Raw genomic sequence first — 27287 nt, 5'->3', positions numbered from 1 at the left:
TCTATAGATCTAATACTATCATAATACAAAGAAAAATTACAACAAAGACATCGCGAATTATACATTATACAGACAACATTTAAAATAAGTCATTTGATGACATATAGGCCTAGCCTAAATTTGTCAAAGGGAAAACCACAGAAAAACCGGCGGTAAAACTTTGCATACCGAATTTATTTAATCTACATTTAAACAGATTTATAAATGGATACAACGTTTGCCTAGCCACAACAATGTACGATTAGACCATTCTATTGACATATCCTTAATATTGATTTAAACCAAACAAGTATAAAAATTAAAGTTAAAACAATTTAAATATGCGGTTTCCATTTTTGGAGATTTTACAATAGAGGTTATGACGCATGCGTAGCAAGCTGTTTCCTTTTCCTCGTGTGTCAGGTCCAGGGCGTTTATTTCCACCCCCTTTTCCTGTATTGTGTAGAAAGAATTAATGAACACAAGTGTTTGTTTGTAAGGATTACAAAATAAGCAAAAGTAAGTCAAATTGTAGCACCATATAATATGATGTTTTTAAGATTAATTATACATCTGTTCACTAGCTGTTTCATGGTCTAGAATGTCGTATGACGACGATATGATTCATGCTTTCTCATACTTTCTGTTTTTTTTTTGTATGCAGTTGTTGATTGAGGAAGCGAAGTGGGAAAAAAAACCGGTTCCCACTTTATACGTTACATTTTATAGATGTCTAGATCTATACTTTCCTAATAATCGCCAAAATACCACCACACAGATTCTAAATAGATCCTAGATCTAAATAGATTTCTAAATTTCAGCATTTAGAAACGAATCTACATACATTTTCTGTCTAAATTGTTCTTACTAATTTATTAAATTTAGGCCTGAAGTTAAACTTACTCCTCAAATAATATACCTTTTAGTGGGCTTTTAGTTGTGGCATTAATGATGATTAATGATTCTACATCTCTTTAACTTAATTTTTAACTTATAAGAGTAGGGCCTACTTATAGGCCAGGCCTACTAATACTTTATTTATTAGGTAGATCTAGATTATCTAAGATTATTTCTTATAAGATCTCTAAGTCTAGGGTAGTACCATACTTATTTCTTAGAGTAGTAGAATTTAGTGCTAGTGACTAGTCTGACTCAGTTTGATCTATTCTAGAATCAAGTTGTAAAATAACTAATAAAAAAATTCTAGACCTAAGCAAAGTAAGTAGGCCTAACTAAATGCTAAATTAGTAGGCTCTAATTACTTCCTCCATTTAATTTTATTACTTCTCTGTTCAAATTACTGTACTAGAAATGTAGTGTAGCAGACAAGTCACACTTTAAATCTTGTACTTGTTTAACTAATAGCGTATTAAATGGAGTATTGACCTACATTCAACACTATTGAATTGTAGAATGAATAGTTCTCAGTATAAAAAGATTTAACCATCAAACCATTACATTTAACACCCAACAGTAGACATTACCTTTTTTTTTAAATAAGCCAACTATTTAGAAAAGAAGTTTTATAGGCCTATTATTATTCAACTTTATAGGCGTAATAAATTATTGGCATTTTTAAAATAGGTCTATATGATCACACTAATTTAGCCTGGAGTATGTTTATGTCTGTGTCAGGTGTCACAATAATAGATATTTCAAAATAAAGGTGTGTTACTGTAAGGTTAATAAGGTTCTAATGCTATCCCTAACACAAGTCATTACATTGCCATGACCCTAACTCTAAAAACTGATACTTCAATATGACAAAAATACTAACATTTATTTTTGGAAGAGGTCTTTATTTATTGGTAATTGCTAATAGCCTTTACACTTAATGTTACCTAGTCCTATCTAAAGCTCACCAATACTTTTTAAATCAATTTAGCAATACCAACCAATATCATATTTGAACGATAGAAAGCAAACAGCTTATGTCAAATTGGTTTAATGTTTTATTGTATTGACCAGTATGGTTTAGAACAGGGTTTTAGTTTAATCAAGGGACCAAATAATTTTTTTTTTAGCCCTGTATCATCCATATTTCACTTTAATAGATAGGTTACTTGTTAGTTATCTAGATATCTGAAGTTCAAACAGATTTAATAATATAAAATTTTTATGGTTTTACTTACCTTATTTGTAGTAACTAAATTAAATTTATATGTTAAAATATATTCAGATGGCATTTATGAGGAAAAGCAAGTTTCGACATGTGTTTGGTAAACCCCTTAAAAGAGATGAATGTTATGACGGTATTCGTATAACCAGAACATCATGGGAATCAACTTATTGTGCAGTCAACCCAAAGTTTGTAGCTATAATTACTGAAGCAGCAGGAGGAGGATCTTTTCTTGTATTGCCCCTTGCAAAGGTATCTTATCATGTTAATATAAAGTAAAAACATAAGCAACTTCATTTTTTATTGTTCTTAAAATCCAATATTTGTAATTCTTCCAGACAGGTAGAGTGAGCATTGACCACCCTATGGTTGCAGGTCACAAAGGCGCTGTTCTTGATATTGCATGGTGTCCACATAATGATGATGTTATAGCCAGTGCTTCTGAAGATTGTACAGTCAAATTATGGCAAATACCAGAGGATGGGTTAAAAGAAAGTTTGACTGACCCAGTAGTGGACCTGTGTGCCCATCAAAGAAGAGTTACATTGCTTGTCTGGCATCCCACAGCTATGAATGTATTACTTAGCACTGGTATACAGCTTCATTTTTTTTCTTTATTGTACATGACATATAGGCCTATAATGATTTAATTAAAATGTAACACACCATTTTATTATCTAATTTTATTTCAAATTTTATTTTCTATACTATGAATGTTTTAATGCATAATTTATAAAGATTTACAAGAGTTATGTTTATCCTAGGTTCGGACAACTTTGTGATTTTGTGGAATGTTGGGACTGGTGAGGCCATGCTTCAAGTTGATATGCCAGATCAGATTTATTCTGGCTCTTTCAACTCAGACGGAAGCCGCTTTGTTTGTACCTGTAAAGACAAACTTCTGAGGATAATGGACACACATACAGGAAAAACAATTTCAGTATGGCTTATTCATTTCTTTAATCATTGTACAGATATATATGTATTAGTATATCATTGGTTAACATTAGATGATTAGTATATCATTGGTTAACATCTAGATGATTAGTAAATCATTGGTTAACATCTAGATGATTAGTAAATCATTGGTTAATATCTAGATGATATATTTAATGGTTTTGCCTTGTGTTTATTCACATACTAGACTTCTTAATTGATAATTTATCTTTAAAATCTCTATCTAAACCTCTTGAACAGGAAGGCAAATGTCACTTAGGATCAAAACCAGCTCAGTGTGCATACTTGAAGAATGGTCAAATCTTTACTACTGGATTCTCAAAGATGAGTGAAAGACAGTATGCATTGTGGGATGAGGTCAGTTTACTTTCAGCTACACGCTTTTAACAATAAACTTTAGTTCTAGCTCAGGCTGGGTTTTTTTCTAAATAGGCCTAATTATTTTTGTGGTAAGGTATTTTTTTTAAAAATATGATTTAAAATCCCTAGATTCTGAAAATGGCCAGAAGTTAATTCCTAGTTTGTTCCACTAGAGTTTTGTAATAGTTCTTGTCATAAATAGTACAGAAACAATTGATAATAATAAACTAAGTATCAATAAAATACTTAAAAAAAACTTTTTAAAAAACCACGTTTTTCTTGTGGACTAAAAAGTAGAAAATAACTATTTACATACATTTGATGACAAAAAACGTGGGTACGTTCACCATCAAATTTCCCGACCCATCTGCCCGACCCACGTTTTTTGTCATCAAATGTATGTAAATAGTTATTTTCTACTTTTTAGTCCACAAGAAAAACGTGGTTTTTTAAAAAGTTTTTTTTAAGTATTTTATTTTCTCCTTTTTAGTCCGTTGCTACACATGAAAAACGTGGTTTTTAAAAAAGTGTTTATAAATACACGGACTAAAAATCTTGAGCGACCAGGATTCGAACCTGGGTTGTCGCGGCCACAACGCGAAGTACTAACAACTATACGATCACGGCCAGCGCGCTCACATCGATTGGGGCCGAAGTAACTGTGTCATTAGGACTCCAGTCTTGTCGGTATCTTTAGAAATCATGTCCTCAATTTTATGGTCCTTGGGGCGTAATTAAATTAAGCTAATTACGGTCACTAATTGCTAGTTTTTATGATTGCATCTGAAATTGTTAGGCGAAAGTAGCATGCATGCCAAATTTCAGGTCTCTAGAGCAATCAGAAGTGGGCTAATTTTCGATGTCAATTTTAACAACAAACATCCAAACAACCAAACAAACAAACGCGAAGCTGAGTTAAGAAAAACGTTTTAAAATGTCATCTGTTCCAGAATGATTTGAATGAGCCAAAGACAATAGAGGAGATAGACTCAAGCAATGGTGTTTTGTTTATCTGTTATGATGCTGACACAAGTATGGTGTATCTTGCAGGCAAGGTGAGTACTTATTGTGATTTCACTTAATAGGTCTTCTTGGAAAACAAGTACTTTGATTAAAACATGCTTATTTTATAAAGTGCTCAACTCATTTTAAAATCAAACAACACTTTTATCCAATCAGTTCAACAAAAAGTTATTTATGATGTGTTTTTTTCTTCTTAGATTCTTTACAATTACATTTTTTTTTGTGTGAATAAGCTTTAAATAATTTTCACAGGGGGACAGTATAATCCGTTATTATGAGGTTACTGATGAGGCTCCATATGTTCATTTCCTAACCCTGTACCAGTCCAACTCCCCACAGAGAGGTATTGGATTCATGCCAAAAAGAGGCCTCAATGTTAATAATAATGAGATTGCTAGGTATGTTTTATTCTCTTTACTTTTTACCTTGTTCATGTTTTGTCCAGATTTTTAGCATAAGCTTTATCACCTTTTCTGTCTGCCAGGTTTTACAAGCTACACAACAATGGTTTCTGTGAGATTATTCCATTTACAGTTCCTAGAAAGGTGTGTATGGTTTTTTTCTATTTAAACTATTTTCTCTTTGATAAAATACATCAGGTGTTGTCTGAACTAAAATAGAACTATCTTGCAACTTGCTGGTGACAAGATTTGAATTTGATTCATTCTTTTAAAATAATGCCAATAAGATTTTAAAACGTGTGTCTAAAAAAATTAAATGTCATGATATAAGAATATGTTGTCATTTCACCATTTGACTTGACCATTGAAGAAGTAAAAACATTTGTATGCCCAGACTGAACATGATTAATGATATATAAAAAAACTTAAGTAATTAGTGACAAGACACTTGAGCGGTGAAAATACTGTATTATTTGTACAAGGAAGTTGTTTGCACATTATTACACCACATTCATATATGTGCATACACACACACTCCTCACTATTTTTGTAGTGTCATATTACATTTTTATTTTTTTACTTTGTGGTATTTGATGACATGTTCTATCATTCACTGAATGTATTTATTCGTTCTTTTCTTTTCTTGGTAAATGCTACAGTTGTAGCACTAAAATGCCTATCAGATACAATAACATGTTCACTTAAACAGGAAGTGACACTTGAGATCACTGCTCAAAATGTCAGTGTGCTGGGTCAAGCACTCACTCACACATTGTGTAAAGAGAATGTGTGAAGATGCTCTTAGTTTTTGCTGAGGTCCTTGTTTTTATAGTGGCTAGTAAATTTGAAACTTGTATTTCCTGGTTGTTTCACACCAAATCATTCATTTGTGATTGCTAACCTACTTTTATATTCATGATTTTATATATATGTGTGTGTGTATATATAAATATTGTAGATTTTTTTTTTTTTTTTTTGCATAGCATTTGATTTGAATTTTGTGTTAAATTTAGCCAAATTTCTTTGTAGTCTGAACTTTTCCAAGACGACCTTTACCCTGACACAGCTTCAGATGTGCCTGCTATTTCCGCTGATGATTTCTTTGCAGGGAAAAACGCTGAGCCTGTTTTGGTAGGGAACTTGTTTTTATTTAGCTTTAGTAATAATAAATAATTCCCAAACAAGCTTATTTTTCATTTAAAAAAAAAACTTTTTTAAAAGGTTTCATTGAAAGATGGATCAGCACCAACCAAGAAAGAGCAGTTAAAAGTGGTGAGAAAGTCCAATATTCTTGACAAAATGCCAGCCAAACCTCAACAACAACAGCAACAACAGTCATCCAACAATGCTGAAGCAGCAGCAGCCCCATCTTTACCACCTGTAAGTGACATATACTTTTTTATTTTACTCTCACAGCGCTACTCGTCAGATCACTTGGCTTCAGCAGAGTAATCATTTTTATGAAGACTTTTTGTGGGGTTTTACTGCTTTGATTTTGTCATTTTGAGACACTTGCATAATCTGTAAGTTTATTGCTCTAACATGTTTGCTGGTTGATGCTGGAGGTTTTGACAGTCATTTCATCTTGAAATATTTCATGAATTAGTTCTTGAGTTTTACAGCTATTATGAGTACTGGCACTCCTGTTAATTATGTTTTTTTTTTCAAATGCAATTTTATTATTCATCTGTGTAGGTGGGGGGAAGGCGGGGGGTCAACCTGCTTTAATTTTCCTCAGTACAATGTATAATTTCTGTTCCTTGTAAACACTTAACTATACAAATGTTTGTGTCATGTCCTGACCCTTTATTTAGTCAATAACCCTTACACATTAAAACGTTACTTGCTGTCATAGATAGGGTGAGACATCAAGGTACTTTAAGGGTGGTCAGTGTAGCCCAGAAGGGAAACATAGCACATCTACTAGTTGAATTATCTTTTCATTATTCATTTTGATTTGCAGTGCATTATGATCCTCATAAAATCTGCAAGATTTCAATTAACAAATTACATATTTTGTTATTGAAATAGACAATGATATAAGTGTTAAATAATTGTTTTGGAATTTAATTATTTTGTTCAAGTTCTAAACTAATTAAAATTGAGGCATATTTTATTACTTTAATACTCCGAGATTTTGATCTAACAAAGCTTCATCTATTTAATAGTGCAACTTCTGAGCTTGGTTTGGTTTTTTATCTCTTCTAACACCAGTTTTATCTTGTACAATAAGCTTTAGTGATATTATCTTTTAATCATTTATAGGGCATATCTAGAGCACATTCTTTACAGATGCTATACTATACTATACTGCAATTTGACAATGATACTTGTTGACATAGATATTTTATGGTAGGGGTGTGAGATAACACTATACTAAGGTGGGGGAGGGGGTGTCACTGTCCTAAACATAACCTACATACCAGTGAACTATCCTTTGATGTTAGTGTAAAGTGTTAGACTTTTTAACAAGATTTACAAGAATTTACTTTTGAACTACTGTGTGGTTTTTATTTTGAAATGTTTTTTTTTCACCTTAAACCTGTGACGTCTGGGATCTGAGGTCAGGTAAAGATTTTAAAAATTAGGCTTTATAAAACAACACACACCCGTTTTTGACCTCAGGGTTTTGACCCACAAGGGATTTTGGACGACATGAGAAAACTGAAGCTGATTGTTAAGGCACATGAAAGGAGGATTAAAACACTAGAGGAGAGGCTTTCCCAGTATGAGAGTGAGGAGGAGGCTGTTGAAGAAGCGTAAAGCCACATCATCACCTACTTCATCTATTTCACGCCATAATCAATGGTTCTTGATTTTTTTTTTTTGTTCTCTTTGGTTTTGTTCTTTCACTTTTGTTTTGCTGTAGTTGGCACGGGACTTAATATCTACATTTACTAATCTTGCATCAAGAATATCTTGAACATATCTCCAACAATTTTAGTATTAAGTTTTTTCCTCTTTTAAATTTTCCCTTTTAGAAGTTTTATCACCTGATGAAAATTAAATCATTTGCCCCCTTATAATGTCAAATTCTGTTCCGATTTTTTTCCAATAATTTCAAATTAATTCTTTTCATTTTTCAAAAAGATTATTTGTTTACTTTTTAAAAATTAAAGTAATGAGAGGACTTGCTGAAACCATCTTAGCAGGCTCACAAATATTACACTAATTGATCATTTATTTAATTTGCTTGGTAATGGCATTAAAAGTTCTTTCCCTAGGATGGAAAAAGATTGAATATTTAAATGATTTGTTTTCTGCTTGTCCTCTTTCATTGCTTATAGTAGTATTAGTTTCTTAAATGTTTTAAAAATTTCCAGCTAGGGATTAAAAATAATGAGTGTCTAAATTTTTCTTAACAAACACTAGGTGTTGTTCTCCAGCTATAGTTGGCTTCAGTGGTTCACTATCTGACTGATGTAAAAACTTTTGAATCCACAGTACATACTCTTGATTCATACACTTGTTCTCACAACTCATTACTTGCTTTGTAAATCTGTTACACAAAAAGGATGAGTTTAAAAACCTCTGAGAAATATTTTTCTTTAAATTGTTTAATATATTGTTTGAACTCTGCCTAATTAGCCTGTGAAAATGTGTTGTGATATAATACTATAGCCATAGAATGTTTAAAAAGCCCTCAGTATTGATGTGTCAAGTTATTCCAGCTGTGAGTAGCATGAGTAGCATAAACTGATGTAGTAGACTCTACTGGCAGGTGGTGGTGGAATACTTTCTCTAGCTTCTAGCTTTTTGTCTGCTTTTTCAGATGTGCTCTTAGAAAGCTCTTCTCTGCTAACATATTTACAATAGTCTTGTTTTATATTGCTGCTGGTGTGTGCCTTTAAGATAACTTTGTAGAGTGATGCAGTTGGGGGATTACTAATTAGATGGCCAGACTTGCTGACCAAGTGTAATCAAATGCTATGATGTATGTGCTAGTGTTACAACTTGAAGTGAATTGTGTGGGCTTGTCCTGATGACAGTAACCATTGTACTAATGAGAGACAGTATTACAGGGATGAATAACACATTTGTTTGAGTGATGTTTGCATGGATGAACATGGCACAGCATGAGGGACAACTTATCATGCTGTGTGACCACTTAACAGCTGGTTCATTCATTCATTTACCATGCCTTGACTATATGTCAATATACTTTGTTGTCATTAACTATCGAACAAAATATCACATATATATGTTTATTTTAAAAAGTTTTGTAAAAAAAAGGTATTATGTTTTATTTATTTAATTATTTTAAAACAATAAAATATAAGATGTTTTTAAATATTTATTTACTATTTTTAATTTTTATCGTTATTTTTGTTACATTATTTTCTTTTTAAAACACTACATAACTTTTAAAACTTATTTTAAATGGATGATTGACAAATGTATTATATCTTTTTTGTTGGATTTAACTTAATCTTTCTATCTTTATTAACATTGTTTTTTTCCCCCCAACACCAACTTGACTGTTGATTGATGCAGCAGTCACACAAACATGATGGTATCGACCTGAAGGAACTCCAAGAAGAAATCACTGAGCTAAAGAACAAGGTGCGTAAACAGGACAAGCGCATTGGGGAACTGGAGCAGCGCCTTCAAGCCCTGGAGCAGCAGAACACAGAGGAAGATGAAGGCCAGGAATGATAGGCCTAGCTGCTACTGGCTTATTTCTCTTATATGTATATTATGAGCATTATTGTAGGTCTAAAACACATTACCAGCTATATTTACACATTCATAGCATTATTTTTTTTATATATGGGATCCTTTTGTTGAAAGTATTTTAGTTTTTACCAAATTTTGAATCCCCTCCCCAGAAAAGTTTTGATATTTGTGAAGATGTTTTTGTGCCATGAACAGTTATCAAAGGCAGCACACCATTGTTTGATTCCTATCAAGAAGAGTGTGTTTGATCCCTTCCAAAATGTGTACTGGGCTACATCTCCCCAAGTTTGAGAAGCTCTGTCTTAGATCAGGTGACTGACAGCAAGTATTTTCTTCAGGTTCATCAGACATGTTAGTTCTGCTGCCATCTCTATCATCACCTTAGAAAACACATTTCTTGATGAGTTTCCATACTGGTATGCTGGTAAACAATCAAACTACTTTAGAAACAATTTTGTAACTGTTAATAGAGAAAATGGTTTCAATAGTCATTTGGCTCAAACTTGTATCATGTTGCATACTATTAGAGAAACCTTGTCAAATTCTCATACATAAGTATTGAGTTCTTTTATTGTACAACTTTAGACTATATTTGCTTTGTGTACAAGCATAATTAGTATTTGCTAAAAACCTATAACCATGTTGTATTGTATGGAAGTGACCATAGAAGATCCCAGATTTTATATCAACCTTATTTATCTTGTATAGTCATCACTGGGATAAGGTTTGATTTCAACTTTGCTGGGCTATGTGTGTGACATAAGCTAAATGTTGATCTAAGGACAGTGTTTGCCTAAAGACTTCCTTTCTCAAGACTTTGTCCCTAATCTATGCTGTCATTTTCTTCAAATTTGAAAACATTTGTCAAAACACAAGGAGATTCTGATTGTTGTCCATCTTTAGTTATTGGTTTCTAGATGTTGTTTAAAAAGTTTGCCAGGAAATATTGTTAGTACTTGATGTCTCTGAAATTTTGATTAGATTATCATACCATGACTGATTGAAAGAAAAATCTAGAATAACTAATTACACAATAGTAGCCAAAACAGGTAGCTGACAGTGGAGCTTCTATTCTCCACCTGTTTGTCCTACATAATGTGTCCTCTGATGAGTTCTTGGACCCATCAGGTCAAGACTAATTAAGGACCATATCACGTTTGCCTCATAAGACACTATCAGGTGGAGAAAATTAGGCTCCACTGCATTAAAAATACAACCCGACTTTTAGCACTGTGTGCATTTTATTTCCATATGATACTTGGTATGTAAACATAATATAAACATTTGTATATCTGCACTGTGAATGATTGTACTGTTTTGTATAAACAATTTAGTTGCTTTTTTAAAAATTGCTATAACTTATCATTTGTTACAACCAATGCATGTGCATATGGAATGAATGCCATTTTCTTTCTTATGTATTGTAAATAACTTGCTGCATGTTGATTTTTTAAATTGTTTTCTTATTTTGGGGCACTGCTAATTAACTACATATACCATTTCTTGCATCAGTTAGCTAAAGTTGTATTCTATGCATACAATCAAGTGGTCAAAAGTTTGATCATCTTGTACCAACAAAAAGCTTTCGCAAACTAGTTTTTAAAAAAAAAATAACGCTTGTGTTAAAATTGTATTTATATGCCTGAGTTGAATTGATGATTTAATCTGTGTATTTCTGTGGCTAATGAAACTGTAAAGCCCTGCTAAATTCCAATACCTGACTTGTTCACTGAGAGCTGAAGTATTGAAAGGCAATTATTTACTGACATTCTCTGTATAAAGCAATCCAATAAATACATAATAATTTAGATCACCATTTGCTCACTTGTGTGTTTCTTGCTTTGGTTGTCTTGTTTGTGAGGAGCTGCTGGACACTCAAGTGCCTTGCTCCTGATATTCTTTTTTTTTTCTTTTATCAGACATCTCAGGAGTTAGGCTTTTATTGAAAAATCAAAATTGATCTTTACAACTTTGGTAGGGTCACCTTTTAATTCTCTAACTTTTTATCTAATTTTTTTTCAAGACTTTAAATGAATCTTTGATGTATATTTATTTCTGGTAAAGTTGGCCGTCTTGTTTTTCCTGTCTGGATTATATTTCAGCTCTGTGTGATCCAGGTGGTTGAACCGCGTGTGATCCAGGTGGTTGAACTGCGTGTGATCCAAGTGGTTGGACCGCATATGTTATCCAGGCAGTTGAACCGCATGTGATCAACTCAGGGGTCAAGTTGCTGCTTTTTTTTTTCCCTCCTAGAAATACATTTTTTATCTTTTTGCTTTCAACTAGTGTTTTTAATTAAATATTTTAAGTTCAACCTTCTAAAACATTTTTTGTGTGAGAATGATGCAACTAGAAATGTCTAGGTTTTAAAAAGTCAAAATGAACAAGTCAAATTATATCTGATTTTAAACTAGGTAGTAAACATTCTAGCCACATCTTAGCAGAGAATGTTGTAATTTATTTTACTAGCTTTTTTATTAAATAAACTTTTTTTGTTTTAATTTTAAAATGTTACAATAACTAATCTTGGGCTCTTCAATCTTTACTCTATTGCCAAATTTTATTGAAGCCTCCCAAGTTTTTTGGTTCAGTCATGGCAAGGGGTAATGCAGCTCTTGCCTGGAAAACAAGAGCAATTTAGTTTTTCCTGTAATTTTTAGAATTAAATAAAAAAACCTCCCAAGTTACTTAGGCTCAGTAATTGTTGGTAATAGTTTCCATGGAGAGCAACAGACTGGAACACAAGAGGCGGAGCTAAAGGTTTATAAGTTCTGTTGAGCTAAGCATTAGATGAGGTTACTATGCAATGTTGTGCCTCCAATTCCTTTGTTATTTTTTAAAAATATTTTTGGATCCAATTTCTGGTTGACAAATGAAGCAATGTGTATGTTTTGTGTACCATAATTATTTGGCTATTATAACTGCTTGCTGCAATAGTTGTACTTGATGTTCAAGTAATTATTTTCTATGATTTTATCCAATTAAGAAACCACTATTATTTTAGAGCACTATTCAAAAGCATAACATAATAAAAATCTCTGGTTTCAATTCATAATACTGTCAACTGAACAAATATATTTAGTGGTAAAAGATCACAGTTTAGAAGACTCCATTTTGTAACTGAGACAACTGTTTTATTTTTGGTGTCAAGGCCTACATATTTTTAAAAGTTTCTAATGATCTATTAAATAAAGATTTGTGCAGCCTTTTAATCCTGTTGTTTATTGAACGCAATAATGTCAACAGCCAGCTCTGTTATTAATATTTACATACTAGCACTAGCATAGTTTTCTTGTAGCAGTGGTCACATTCTTTTTCCAAAAGAAGAGTTAGGATAGTTTGATCTATACTAACAACTTTTATACATTGATGCAGCTAGATATGACACATCTAAAAAAAATTAATTATAAAATACATAAGATATTTAGTAGTACCATATCCAGGTTAAGTCATTCCAGCATACTTACTTCCCTTCTGAAAATGGTCATCATTTTGTTTTGGACAGGTAAGGGTAATGAACTATAAAATCTTTCAGCATTAAACACATTATCTACAGAACTCTACAAGAATTTTTTAAAACTTCTAATTAAATATCTATAACAAAAATTTTTCATCGAGAGAAAGGTAGTTACAGAATAAACTTAATCTTCTGTAAAACGTTACTTCAAATAAAATGGGTTAATTACAATTGGCTGATAGTAGTGATAGCCCTGCAGGGAAGAAGATGGACATGAGTTCCATTGCTGTTGGAAATAACTTGATTTGTATACAACACAATTCATTTAAGCACAACAGTCATGTTGAAAGGTACCAACATTAAGTGGACCAAATCCCTCAATGATTTTATACACTAACAGCATAGAAGAATTGTATCTGTACATACACAAGATACAGATAATGTGTAGGACTGACTAGTTTACACAGCATTTACTTGAGTAAAAATAAGTATTTTTCAAAAGCATTACACTTGAGTCTTTTTTTTGTTTCACACACTTGTTAAAAAGTCTTTTTCCCTTAGCAAATCACTTGATGGAGTCAAAAAAAGTTACATTTTCTGACCCCACAACATGAGCATTGTGAAGCACATGTTTAGGGACTTCTACTATGTCTCCTGGCTCCATTATAATATTGTGTCCTTGCATGGATAGGAAGAACTTGCCAGATGTGATGGCATCCATTTTTGTCATCTCATGGGTGTGGTCAGGGAAATCTGTGCCGGGTGGGAAAACGTAGCGCGTACATCTATAACCCATTGACATCAGCTTTTTTTGCATGTTGTCATTGTTGAGTGGTCCATCAGAGGATTTATCCCACTTGATCAAGTTTATTTGAGACATTTTTCTATTGATAAAGCTGGTTTAAATGCCTTGTCAGAAGATAAGATAAAAATTGATTACAGTTATCCATAGGCTAGTAAAGTAAAACATTATTATAATCAGATGAATTTTTATTCCTTTATTAACTTACAACACAACAGAGAAAAAGCTGCATAGTGTATGAAACAATGTATTTCAACACTGGTAACATTATATGGAAACCTTATACTCTTGGTATAAATAGTGCTATACACTTGATATAAATAATGCTATACACTTGGTATAAATAGTGCTATACACTTGATATAAATAGTGCTATACATGGAGTATAAATAGTGCTATACATGGAGTATAAATAGTGCTATACACTTGGTATAAAATTTTAAAATAGTGCTATACACTCAGTATAAATATTTTAAATACTGCTATACACTTGGTATACAAATTTTAAATATTGCTATACTCTTGGTATAAATAGTGCTATACACTTGGTATACTAATTTTAAATAGTGCTCTACTCTTGGTATAAATAGTGCTTACTCACAGTACCATTGATAGTAATGGAGGGAATGGGATGGTGGGTCACATGGGAGAGCATGCTAATGCTTACACAAAAGTCTTTGAGTTGGAATCCAGGTTCAAGTATGTAGAACTGATCACATTATCCCTTCATTATGAAGGGCCTTCATATGTTGAGGACACAGAAAAAGGCCCAAGGATCATCAGGTTCAAAAGGGGGAATATGGAGTTGTGGGGAATATGGAGTTGTGGGGAATATGGAGTTGTGGGGAATATGGAGTTGTGGGGAATATGGAGTTGTGGGGAATATGGAGTTGTGGTTAAGAAAATTTGATTAAGCATAACTTTTGTGTTGCTTAGAAATTAAAATAAGTTAAGAAAATAGTGTAGGCCTACTAGATCTAGGTCTTAAAAAAATATTTTAAAAATATTTTTGAAGGGGGGAGTGAAACGTTTTGACATGATTTTTATAGGGTTTCTATTTTTGATGATAACAATAGAAGGTGGAATGAAAATCAGCCAATAAAAAAGCAAGTGTGTCATGGATGACCCTTCTTTCCTAATGACTAATTTAATTAATTGGTAATTAGAATGTTGTTGTATTTGTCCATTTACAATAACAACGATGTATTAATTGGTTCAGCTGTCAACAAATAATGCTGAGTCCATGTCTATGCTAGTCTGTCTACTCTCTCACTGCTGACTAAATCTCTAGATCTAGATCTAGATCTAAAAAAATCATTTACATGACTAACACACATTCAGTCAATTAAAATTTATAGGCCCTATGCCTATATCTGAACTCAGTGTTTCTTCCAGACTTTTTTTCTCCGAGGGGGGGAGGGGAGAGATGCATGGGAGAACCTGATCTAACTTATAACTAGATCTAGATTTTATAGATCTAACAAAAATATTAAGATCTACAAGAAATCTAGATTAGATTCTAGATCTAGATATCGATCTCTAGCCTACTAGATCTAGATCTAGACCTAGATCTAGATCTAGATCTAGATCTAGATTTACTACTAACAATAGGCCCTATTAAATAGGGGAAATAATTTCTGAAGTCCACAGCGAGGAGCCTGAAAAGAATTCGCTAGTACTAGATCTAGATCTAAATACCATTCTATATAAATCTAGATCTAGAAATATAGATCTAGGCCTAGAGTGCCAAGAGTTAGATTCTAGATCTAAAAATCTGAGTGAAATGTCATTGTCCAGTCCTTACCCATAAACAAGGGAGGTCACTCTAACACACTATATCACTATACCTTGGCTTTTTTTTTTTTTACAAAACATTTGTTATTTAATATTTATTTAGAAATTAGATCTACTTAGATCTAGAATCTAGATCAAGATTTCTAGATCTAAATGAAATTAAGGAGTATTATTTTATTTTTATTTATTTCATTTAATCTATGTTGTAGATCGATAACATAGACCTATTTATTTAGTATTTACTAGATCTACTTAATTCAACTAAATTGTTAAATCTAAATGCACATAATAATTGAGTATGTCCAGGGCAGTGTTTCTTCCAGACTTTTTTCTCCGGGTGGGGGGGGGCACTGTTAAAACAGAGGCGTAGCGACCCTTCCCGGCGCCCGGGGACAAACTTTCAATTTGGTGCCCCCCTCGAGAACAACCTTTCAGATTTCAATTTGCACCCCCCTCCAAACTTTCAATTTGCACCCCTCCTATATATTTTTTTATACTTATAATGCAAAACTGCAGCTAAAATGAGACTTCAATTTGTTTTTCCAACCCATTTTGGCGCCCCCTAAGGTCGGGCCCCAGGGACATATGTACATATGTACCCCCCAAAACCCCCTTCGCTACGCCTGTGTTAAAAGTATATATTTTCTATATAAATTTCATTTTGTTCAGGGGGGGAGGGTAGACTTTCTCCGGAGCCCCCCCCCCCTCCCCCCCTGAAAAGATGCCTGGAAGAAACTCTTGTCCAGGGGAGAGTGCCATGTTGAATAATGAAATTGAATATTGTTACTAATTCAGTAATAACTAATTGTTAGGCTTGGCTTATATGTGTGTAGCATGACAAAATGCTCACGTTTGGGAAGGGGGGGGGGTAACTTTGTGTCAGCCTGTGTTATTCCATTTCAATCTTGTAAAACTGTTAACTGGCAGATGTGAAGAAAAAAAAGTTAAATAAATACACACACAAATCAAACTAACATGGGTATTTTGTTTTATTATGTTCCTTGAATAATTTCTCAATTACAAAACTCTTCATCCTTTGACTTTTAAAGTATGGTAACAATTATTTTTAAACTATGTTTTAAGATGTAAAGTCAAGATTAATTTAATACCTGATGAGGTCACAACAATGATTCTAGCTAATATCACAGCCATTAGAGAACTAACAACTTTTAAACAAGCTTCAAATCATTGAATGAAAAACTTATGCATGAAAATGGAAAACATTAATACAAATTGCCAATATAAATAATAACAAATATGGTACAGAATGGAAAATATAACTATAATGCTGCAATAAAAGATTACTTTATTATTTTAAAATACATTCTGACTTGCAGAATAAACCCACACTTTTCATGTGTGAACAAATAAGAGTATGGTGTACATAAAAACTGGTTGCATTAAAAATATAAAGATTCTATTTAATAGTCAAACATAAAATATATTGCTTTCATTGTGTAAAATAATATGCTTATTGTATTAAGACAAAATTATGAATTTAAAAACAAAACATTACATTCTGGTAACAATATGAAAAGAATTAATGAAAAATGGGTACTTCAATTTCTGCAAATAAATGATTTACATGTGCTAATTTATATTGAATAAAATATTTACTATATTATGATAAAATGTTAATAGCAGTATATCTAACTGATGTTTAAAAGTTAAAAAAAACAACAACTCAATATAAAAAAACATAGCAGGCCTGTAAATGGACTGTTGATGTGGTACATGAAACAACAGCATCAATTGTGAGCTGTTGATGTGGTACATGAAACAACATCATCAATTGTGAGATGTTGATGTGGTACATGAAACAACATCATCAATTGTGAGATGTTGATGTAGTACATGAAACAACATCATCAATTGTGAGCTGTTGATGGGGTACATGAAACAACAGCATCAATTGTGAGCTGTTGATGTGGTACATGAAACAACATCATCAATTGTGAGCTGTTGATGTGGTACATGAAACAACATCAATTGTGAGGTGTTGATGTGGTACATGAAACAACAGCATCAATTGTGAGTTGTTGATGTGGTACATGAAACAACAGCAGAAATTGTGAGCTGTTGATGTGGTACATGAAACAACAGCATCAATTGTGAGCTGTTGATGTGGTACATGAAACAACAGCAGAAATTGTGAGCTGTTGATGTGGTACATGAAACAACAGCATCAATTGTGAGTTGTTGATGTGGTACATGAAACAACAGCAGAAATTGTGAGCTGTTGATGTGATACATGAAACAACATCAATTGTGAGCTGTTGATGTGGTACATGAAACAACATCATCAATTGTGAGATGTTGATGTGGTACATGAAACAACATCATCAATTGTGAGCTGTTGATGTGGTACATGAAACAACATCAATTGTGAGCTGTTGATGTGGTACATAAAACAACAGCATCAATTGTGAGTTGTTGATGTGGTACATGAAACAACAGCAGAAATTGTGAGCTGTTGATGTGGTACATGAAACAACAGCATCAATTGTGAGCTGTTGATGTGGTACATGAAACAACAGCTTCAATTGTGAGATGTTGATGTGGTACATGAAACAACAGCATCAATTGTGAGATGGGAGTCATTAGGTGGTTTTAAATATTATTTGAGATATAACAACAACAACAACAATAGAAACTATCAAATTAAGCAGAAGATTTATCACTACCATTTCTCTAATATTGATCCAAAAAAGTAAATAGAATAAAATCCGCACAAAACTTTATATCCTTTAATTTGGCCTAAATATGTTGCTAAATGCCAACTATTGCTAACAATGCAGCAACTATTTCAAGATTTTAAAATTGTTCAATCTCATAATCTTTAAGTTACTAGAAAAATATGTTTAAAAATTTCCTTTCAAATTATTTATAAAATAACAAAGTAACATTTTTTAAAAATCCATGCTTACCACAGTAAAATATTTCCTGCATAAGTAAGCAGTAGATATTGTATCTGAGGAGGAACTGAGTACAGAAATGTAGAAATACACGGAATAGTTTACAAATTAAAAAAAAAATCCTTGTGCTCTTCATATAAAAAATATGTGTGCTAAAATGGTTCAATATTTTGTTATTCATAAGTTAAGTACATTCAAACTTAAAAACAAAATTTACTAGATAGATGAAGGCATATCATTAAACTGTTACAAATGTTTTTCAATGAACTCATAAAATTACTAAAATAATTAGACACTTTAAAAAATTAAAACATTTTTTAAACTACCCCAACTATGACAAAACATTAAAAATTGGAATTTTAAAAGAATTGTTTAAGGTGTCTACTACTGGCCATGGTAAATAAACTACAACTTATTAGCAAATTTGTAAAATTTATATCATAATTTAAAAAAAAAAGATAACATTCTATATTTAGATAAAAAAATTACAGTAAAGATTAAGTGAATTTAAAAATAAAATGTTTCTACACCAAAAAATTAATTCCAGATTGTTTGTTTAGCAAATTTATAGCTGCTAGTTGGTGGATCAAGCACCTCTCTAATGTAGGGAGATCACTTGTCATTGGAAACATCAACATCATAACATTGATGGGAAACATCATAACATTTATGGGAATCATCACAACACTGATAGGAAACAAAAACAATGATGTCAAACATCATAATGCTTAAGCTAACTAGGCTGGAAGACATTCACCCATGCAAGTGTCTGGCATCCAGCCTTCTTCAAAACCTGCAGATTATTATGGCATCATGCATGTACAATGTGTGCTCAACAGGGCACTCAAGTACTGAGTTCCCCAGGGCACTCAAGTACTGAGAATCCCAGGGCACTCAAGTACTGAGATCCCCAGGGCACTCAAGTACTGAGATCCCCAGGCTCAGTTATAAAAACAGTAAACAAAACATGAACAACCCCAGTAGTAGGAGATTATCACAGTGTTTTGTTCTGTTCAAACAATTGCAGAAAGATTTACTGGGTCATCACAGATAGAGTTTTGGTTGAACGGAGTTCTCTCCCCTGCCCCAAGGGGCTTTATTGGTTTGGCTGACTCAGCAGATTTTCACTTTTTAAACACAAATTTAGCGCACAGCCATGTACAGATTACACTGGGGCGTGTTCAGATTACACTGGGGTGGTATCTCACAACACCAGCTCCTTTACAGCAGTTTTGTTGAGCTGGTCTACACATCAAATTTTTTGATTGACTGAGCTGGTCTACAAATTTTTTGATTGACTGAGCTGGTCTACACATCAAATTTTTTGATTAACTGAGCTGGTCTACACATCAAATTTTTTGATTGACTGAGCTGGTCTACAAATTTTTTGATTGACTGAACCGGTCTACACATCAAATTTTTTGATTGACTGAGCTGGTCTACACATCAAATGTTTTGATTGACTGAGCCGGTCTACACATCAAATTTTTTGATTGACTGAGCTGGTCTACAAATTTTTTGATTGACTGAGCTGGTCTACACATCAAATTTTTTGATTAACTGAGCTGGTCTACACATCAAATTTTTTGATTGACTGAGCTGGTCTACACATCAAATTTTTTGATTGACTGAGCTGGTCTACAAATTTTTTGATTGACTGAGCCGGTCTACACATCAAATTTTTTGATTGACTGAGCTGGTCTACACATCAAATGTTTTGATTGACTGAGCCGGTCTACACATCAAATTTTTTGATTGACTGAGCTGGTCTACACATCAAATTTTTTGATTAACTGAGCTGGTCTACACATCAAATTTTTTGATTGACTGAGCTGGTCTACACATCAAATTTTTTGATTAACTGAGCTGGTCTACACATCAAATTTTTTGATTGACTGAGCTGGTCTACACATCAAATTTTTTGATTGACTGAGCTGGTCTACACATCAAATTTTTTGATTGACTGAGCTGGTCTACAAATTTTTTGATTAACTGAGCTGGTCTACACATCAAATTTTTTGATTGACTGAGCTGGTCTACACATCACATTTTTTGATTGACTGAGCTGGTCTACAAATTTTTTGATTGACTGAGCTGGTCTACACATCAAATTTTTTGATTAACTGAGCTGGTCTACACATCAAATTTTTTGATTGACTGAGCTGGTCTACAAATTTTTTGATTGACTGAGCTGGTCTACACATCAAATTTTTTGATTGACTGAGCTGGTCTACACATCAAATTTTTTGATTGACTGAGCTGGTCTACACATCAAATTTTTTGATTAACTGAGCTGGTCTACAAATTTTTTGATTGACTGAGCTGGTCTACACATCAAATTTTTTGATTGACTGAGCTAGTCTACACATCAAATTTTTTGATTGACTGAGCTGGTGTACACATCAAATTTTTTGATTGACTGAGCTAGTCTACACATCAAATTTTTTGATTGACTGAACTGGTCTACACATCAAATTTTTTGATTGACTGAGCTGGTCTACACATCAAATTTTTTGATTGACTGAGCTGGTCTACACATCAAATTTTTTGATTGACTGAGCTGGTCTACAAATCAAAATTTTGGATGACGTTGACCTCAATTAAAATAGCAATAACAAGAAAGGCAGCGTACAACACGAGGAGGTAGATGCCGTAAGGTCTGGACATCTTGAAGCCAAACAGGGGGACAATGATGAAAGACGAGACCAAAGAGAAGCCTAGACCAGCGGCCAAGGTCATCTGCTCCAGGTTGACCTTGAGCTGCAGATACAAAGGTCAGATTCATGAGGTTTGTTGACATTAACTTCCTATACATTCAGAGAAAAACATTTTGTACTGACAAATTTAAGTAAACCTGGTTATAGATCTACATCTTTAAAATACAAGTTTAAAATAAAAGGGAAAGAACTTACATCAAAAGTTCCTCTATTCTTAAAACAGGCAATGGAGAATGGAATGCCTAAACCCAGCAACATATCTTAAAGATGTTGGTTAAACTTTATAACTTATATTTTATGAGTTTACTCAGTTAAAGAAGGGACACTTTAAAAAAACTACATCAGTATGGTTGGCAAAACTAGGTGAAAACTGTAACAGCTACTGCCAATAACTTTAAAAATATTAACAAGAACATTTACAGGTTGTTTTTTTCTATCAAGATGTGACAAAAGGATACTAAATAAAGGTCCCCCAAAGCAAGCTGAGATGCCCATTCGAGGGAAGCCTTGTCTAGCCATGGTCGTATCAGCCACAAAATCTGGTGGAGAAAAATGTTTGATAACTTTTGATTTTTAGAAAAATGTTTGATAACTTTTGAATTTTAGAAAAATGTTTGATAACTTTTGAATTTTAGAAAAATGTTTGATAACTTTTGAATTTTAAAAAAAATGCTTGATAACCTTTGAATTTTAAAAAAATGTTTGATAACTTTTGATTTTAAAAAAATGTTTGATAACTTTTAAATAAAAAAAAAATGTTTTATTAAATTTATTCGTTAACCATTCGTTAACTTACCACCAATGCTGTTTCCCCACGCCAACAAAGTCAAGCCAAGAATGGCATCAGACAAATCAATAGCAACACCAAGGGCCTGAAACAAAAAAAACATAGTCTGGAAAATTATAGCCATATTATAAACTGGAAATATTTGCAGTCTGCTCTTATTTCCATTAAAATATGTGCAGTCTGTGTCTGCTCTTATTTCTATTAAAATATGTGCAGTCTGTGTCTGCTCTTATTTCCATTAAAATATGTGCAGTCTGTGTCTGCTCTTATTCCCATTAAAATATGTGCAGTCTGTGTCTGCTCTTATTTCCATTAAAATATGTGCAGTCTGTGTCTGCTCTTATTTCCATTAAAATATGTGCAGTCTGTGTCTGCTCATATTTCCATTAAAATATGTGCAGTCTGTGTCTGCTCTTATTCCCATTAAAATATGTGCAGTCTGTGTCTGCTCTTATTTACATTAAAATATGTGCAGTCTGTGTCTGCTCTTATTTACATTAAAATATGTGCAGTCTGTGTCTGCTCTTATTCCCATTAAAATATGTGCAGTCTGTGGCTGCTCATATTTCCATTAAAACTTGGAAATTAAACAAGTGTAGGATGAAGAAAAACTAATAAATCTAAAATTTGTTGACTTTTTGACATAAAACTTGTTGACTTTTTGGCGTAAAACTTTTGACACCAAAACAATATGACTGACTGCATTCTGACCTGTAGTATGTTGACGATCTCGTTAGCTATGGAGTAGATCCAGACCACGGCAACAAAGAAGCCAAGGTATGCAAAGCCCTGCCAATCAAAATAACTAGATCAAACTGTGCTCATTCAACATTAGTCACAACATTTCTGTCTTGTTGAACCTGTAGCCAGTCTACTTTTAAAACTATTTTATTATGAACTATGTATTGTTTTAGATGAACTTACTGTGTGGTAGATGAACTTACTGTGTGGTAGATGAACTTACTGTGTGGTGGATGAACTTACTGTGTGGTAGATGAACTTACTGTGTGGTAGATGAACTTACTGTGTGGTAGATCAACTTACTGTGTGGTAGATCAACTTACTGTGTGGTAGATGAACTTACTGTGTGGTAGATGAACTTACTGTGTGGTAGATGAACTTACTGTGTGGTAGATGAACTTACTGTGTGGTAGATGAACTTACTGTGTGGTGGATGAACTTACTGTGGGGTAGATGAACTTACTGTGGGGTAGATGAACTTACTATGGGGTAGATGAACTTACTGTGTGGTAGATGAACTTACTGTGGGGTAGATGAACTTACTGTGTGGTAGATGAACTTACTGTGTGGTAGATGAACTTACTGTGTGGTAGATGAACTTACTGTGTGGTGGATGAACTTACTGTGGGGTAGATGAACTTACTGTGGGGTAGATGAACTTACTATGGGGTAGATGAACTTACTGTGTGTTAGATGAACTTACTGTGTGGTAGATGAACTTACTGTGTGGTAGATGAACTTACTGTGTGGTAGATGAACTTACTGTGTGGTAGATGAACTTACTGTGGGGTAGATGAACTTACTGTGGGGTAGATGAACTTACTGTGTGGTAGATGAACTTACTGTGTGGTAGATGAACTTACTGTGTGGTAGATGAACTTACTGTGTGGTAGATGGGTCTCTTGTCTCTGTCAGATGTGAAGAATACAATGACAGCGAGTATGGACGTAATGATCATGACCAGTGCGTACACAGGAAACACATTGCCCAACCTCATCAAGCCAACTAGAGGGGAGATAATAAAAGAAATTTGCTCCACCATTTATCTAGAAAGAGCTAGTCCTAAGATTGAGTGATTAAAATGAAAGTGGGGTAACTCTAGGTAAAGATGTTAGAATTGTAGACCTCCTGTAGCAAAGGCTGTAAAGACTGGCCCTGTGAAAACATGGAGGGAGTTAAGCAGCTTGTTCCAGTTCCTCAGGTCATCCTCCCTCCTCTCCTCCCTCCTCTCCTCCGGGCTGGACATCTCTCTGGCTTCATCAACCACGGGGATGGTCAGCTTGAGCACCAGCACCAGGGGGCTCTACAAGTACAGACAGAAAAGTTTGTGAGCACCAGGGGGCTCTACAAGTACAGACAGAAAAGTTTGTGAGCACCAGGGGGCTCTACAAGTACAGACAGAAAAGTTTGTGAGCACCAGGGGGCTCTACAAGTACAGACAGAAAAGTTTGTGAGCACCAACACCAGGGGGCTCTACAAGTACAGACAGAAAAGTTTGTGAGCACCAACACCAGGGGGCTCTACAAGTACAGACAGAAAAGTTTGTGAGCACCAACACCAGGGGGCTCTACAAGTACAGACAGAAAAGTTTGTGAGCACCAGGGGGCTCTACAAGTACAGACAGAAAAGTTTGTGAGCACCAGGGGGCTCTACAAGTACAGACAGAAAAGTTTGTGAGCACCAGGGGGCTCTACAAGTACAGACAGAAAAGTTTGTGAGCACCAGGGGGCTCTACAAGTACAGACAGAAAAGTTTGTGAGCACCAGGGGGCTCTACAAGTACAGACAGAAAAGTTTGTGAGCACCAGGGGGCTCTACAAGTACAGACAGAAAAGTTTGTGAGCACCAGGGGGCTCTACAAGTACAGACAGAAAAGTTTGTGAGCACCAGGGGGCTCTACAAGTACAGACAGAAAAGTTTGTGAGCACCAGGGGGCTCTACAAGTACAGACAGAAAAGTTTGTGAGCACCAGGGGGCTCTACAAGTACAGACAGAAAAGTTTGTGAGCACCAACACCAGGGGGCTCTACAAGTACAGACAGAAAAGTTTGTGAGCACCAGGGGGCTCTACAAGTACAGACAGAAAAGTTTGTGAGCACCAGGGGGCTCTACAAGTACAGACAGAAAAGTTTGTGAGCACCAACACCAGGGGGCTCTACAAGTACAGACAGAAAAGTTTGTGAGCACCAGGGGGCTCTACAAGTACAGACAGAAAAGTTTGTGAGCACCAGGGGGCTCTACAAGTACAGACAGAAAAGTTTGTGAGCACCAGGGGGCTCTACAAGTACAGACAGAAAAGTTTGTGAGCACCAACACCAGGGGGCTCTACAAGTACAGACAGAAAAGTTTGTGAACACCAGGGGGCTCTACAAGTACAGACAGAAAAGTTTGTGAGCACCAGGGGGCTCTACAAGTACAGACAGAAAAGTTTGTGAGCACCAGGGGGCTCTACAAGTACAGACAGAAAAGTTTGTGAGCACCAGGGGGCTCTACAAGTACAGACAGAAAAGTTTGTGAGCACCAGGGGGCTCTACAAGTACAGACAGAAAAGTTTGTGAGCACCAGGGGGCTCTACAAGTACAGACAGAAAAGTTTGTGAGCACCAGGGGGCTCTACAAGTACAGACAGAAAAGTTTGTGAGCACCAGGGGGCTCTACAAGTACAGACAGAAAAGTTTGTGAGCACCAGGGGGCTCTACAAGTACAGACAGAAAAGTTTGTGAGCACCAGGGGGCTCTACAAGTACAGACAGAAAAGTTTGTGAGCACCAACACCAGGGGGCTCTACAAGTACAGACAGAAAAGTTTGTGAGCACCAGGGGGCTCTACAAGTACAGACAGAAAAGTTTGTGAGCACCAGGGGGCTCTACAAGTACAGACAGAAAAGTTTGTGAGCACCAACACCAGGGGGCTCTACAAGTACAGACAGAAAAGTTTGTGAGCACCAACACCAGGGGGCTCTACAAGTACAGACAGAAAAGTTTGTGAGCACCAGGGGGCTCTACAAGTACAGACAGAAAAGTTTGTGAGCACCAACACCAGGGGGCTCTACAAGTACAGACAGAAAAGTTTGTGAGCACCAGGGGGCTCTACAAGTACAGACAGAAAAGTTTGTGAACACCAGGGGGCTCTACAAGTACAGACAGAAAAGTTTGTGAGCACCAACACCAGGGGGCTCTACAAGTACAGACAGAAAAGTTTGTGAACACCAGGGGGCTCTACAAGTACAGACAGAAAAGTTTGTGAGCACCAGGGGGCTCTACAAGTACAGACAGAAAAGTTTGTGAGCACCAGGGGGCTCTACAAGTACAGACAGAAAAGTTTGTGAGCACCAGGGGGCTCTACAAGTACAGACAGAAAAGTTTGTGAGCACCAGGGGGCTCTACAAGTACAGACAGAAAAGTTTGAGCTAGGGGGCTCTACAAGTACAGACAGAAAAGTTTGTGAGCACCAACACCAGGGGGCTCTACAAGTACAGACAGAAAAGTTTGTGAGCACCAGGGGACTCTACAAGTACAGACAGAAAAGTTTGTGAGCACCAGGGGGCTCTACAAGTACAGACAGAAAAGTTTGTGAGCACCAGGGGGCTCTACAAGTACAGACAGAAAAGTTTGTGAGCACCAGGGGGCTCTACAAGTACAGACAGAAAAGTTTGTGAGCACCAGGGGGCTCTACAAGTACAGACAGAAAAGTTTGTGAGCACCAACACCAGGGGGCTCTACAAGTACAGACAGAAAAGTTTGTGAGCACCAACACCAGGGGGCTCTACAAGTACAGACAGAAAAGTTTGTGAGCACCAACACCAGGGGGCTCTACAAGTACAGACAGAAAAGTTTGTGAGCACCAGGGGGCTCTACAAGTACAGACAGAAAAGTTTGTGAGCACCAGGGGGCTCTACAAGTACAGACAGAAAAGTTTGTGAGCACCAACACCAGGGGGCTCTACAAGTACAGACAGAAAAGTTTGTGAGCACCAACACCAGGGGGCTCTACAAGTACAGACAGAAAAGTTTGTGAGCACCAGGGGGCTCTACAAGTACAGACAGAAAAGTTTGTGAGCACCAACACCAGGGGGCTCTACAAGTACAGACAGAAAAGTTTGTGAGCACCAACACCAGGGGGCTCTACAAGTACAGACAGAAAAGTTTGTGAGCACCAGGGGGCTCTACAAGTACAGACAGAAAAGTTTGTGAGCACCAGGGGGCTCTACAAGTACAGACAGAAAAGTTTGTGAGCACCAACACCAGGGGGCTCTACAAGTACAGACAGAAAAGTTTGTGAGCACCAGGGGGCTCTACAAGTACAGACAGAAAAGTTTGTGAGCACCAGGGGACTCTACAAGTACAGACAGAAAAGTTTGTGAGCACCAGGGGGCTCTACAAGTACAGACAGAAAAGTTTGTGAGCACCAGGGGGCTCTACAAGTACAGACAGAAAAGTTTGTGAGCACCAGGGGGCTCTACAAGTACAGACAGAAAAGTTTGTGAGCACCAGGGGGCTCTACAAGTACAGACAGAAAAGTTTGTGAGCACCAGGGGACTCTACAAGTACAGACAGAAAAGTT

The 27287-nt window shown here is 35.2% G+C and overlaps 2 protein-coding genes across 6 annotated transcripts in view; one reads left to right on the top strand and one right to left on the bottom strand.

Annotated features, from left to right (window-relative positions):
- Positions 1 to 360: 360 nt before the first annotated feature.
- On the top strand, positions 361 to 12728 carry LOC131958297 (coronin-1C). Of its 5 annotated transcripts, none has more exons than XM_059323254.1 (11): positions 361 to 498; positions 2159 to 2350; positions 2437 to 2689; positions 2863 to 3038; positions 3296 to 3412; positions 4366 to 4470; positions 4691 to 4836; positions 4923 to 4983; positions 5869 to 5970; positions 6061 to 6219; positions 9334 to 12728. In XM_059323254.1, the coding sequence occupies exons 2-11, from the start codon at positions 2159 to 2161 to the stop codon at positions 9493 to 9495; spliced, it is 1473 nt and encodes a 490-aa protein (XP_059179237.1). In that variant the 5' UTR covers positions 361 to 498; the 3' UTR covers positions 9496 to 12728. The 5 variants fall into 5 exon arrangements, with proteins under 5 accessions (XP_059179237.1, XP_059179239.1, XP_059179238.1 ...); XM_059323256.1 differs by lacking the exon at positions 361 to 498 and adding an exon at positions 7465 to 7647 and having other exon boundaries at positions 2141 to 2350; positions 9337 to 9475; XM_059323255.1 differs by lacking the exon at positions 361 to 498 and adding an exon at positions 7465 to 7647 and having other exon boundaries at positions 2141 to 2350; positions 9334 to 9473.
- Positions 12729 to 20959: 8231 nt separating this feature from the next.
- LOC131958303 (mitochondrial sodium/calcium exchanger protein) overlaps positions 20960 to 27287 on the bottom strand; it is a 15256-nt gene continuing 8928 nt past the window's right edge. The window contains exons 9-15 of the mRNA XM_059323263.1: positions 23855 to 24032; positions 23613 to 23734; positions 22700 to 22777; positions 21998 to 22073; positions 21660 to 21740; positions 21397 to 21461; positions 20960 to 21244 (exon numbers count right to left, since the gene is read on the bottom strand). Coding sequence (XP_059179246.1) covers positions 21050 to 21244; positions 21397 to 21461; positions 21660 to 21740; positions 21998 to 22073; positions 22700 to 22777; positions 23613 to 23734; positions 23855 to 24032 — 795 coding nt within the window. The 3' untranslated portion in view covers positions 20960 to 21049. The remainder of the gene's footprint in view (positions 21245 to 21396; positions 21462 to 21659; positions 21741 to 21997; positions 22074 to 22699; positions 22778 to 23612; positions 23735 to 23854; positions 24033 to 27287) is intronic.

Source organism: Physella acuta, unplaced genomic scaffold (genome assembly GCF_028476545.2).
Source record: "Physella acuta isolate Inbredline_101_S28 unplaced genomic scaffold, ASM2847654v3 ptg001312l, whole genome shotgun sequence".
Classification (NCBI taxonomy): domain Eukaryota; kingdom Metazoa; phylum Mollusca; class Gastropoda; family Physidae; genus Physella; species Physella acuta.
This window is presented reverse-complemented; position numbering and strand designations above follow the sequence as displayed.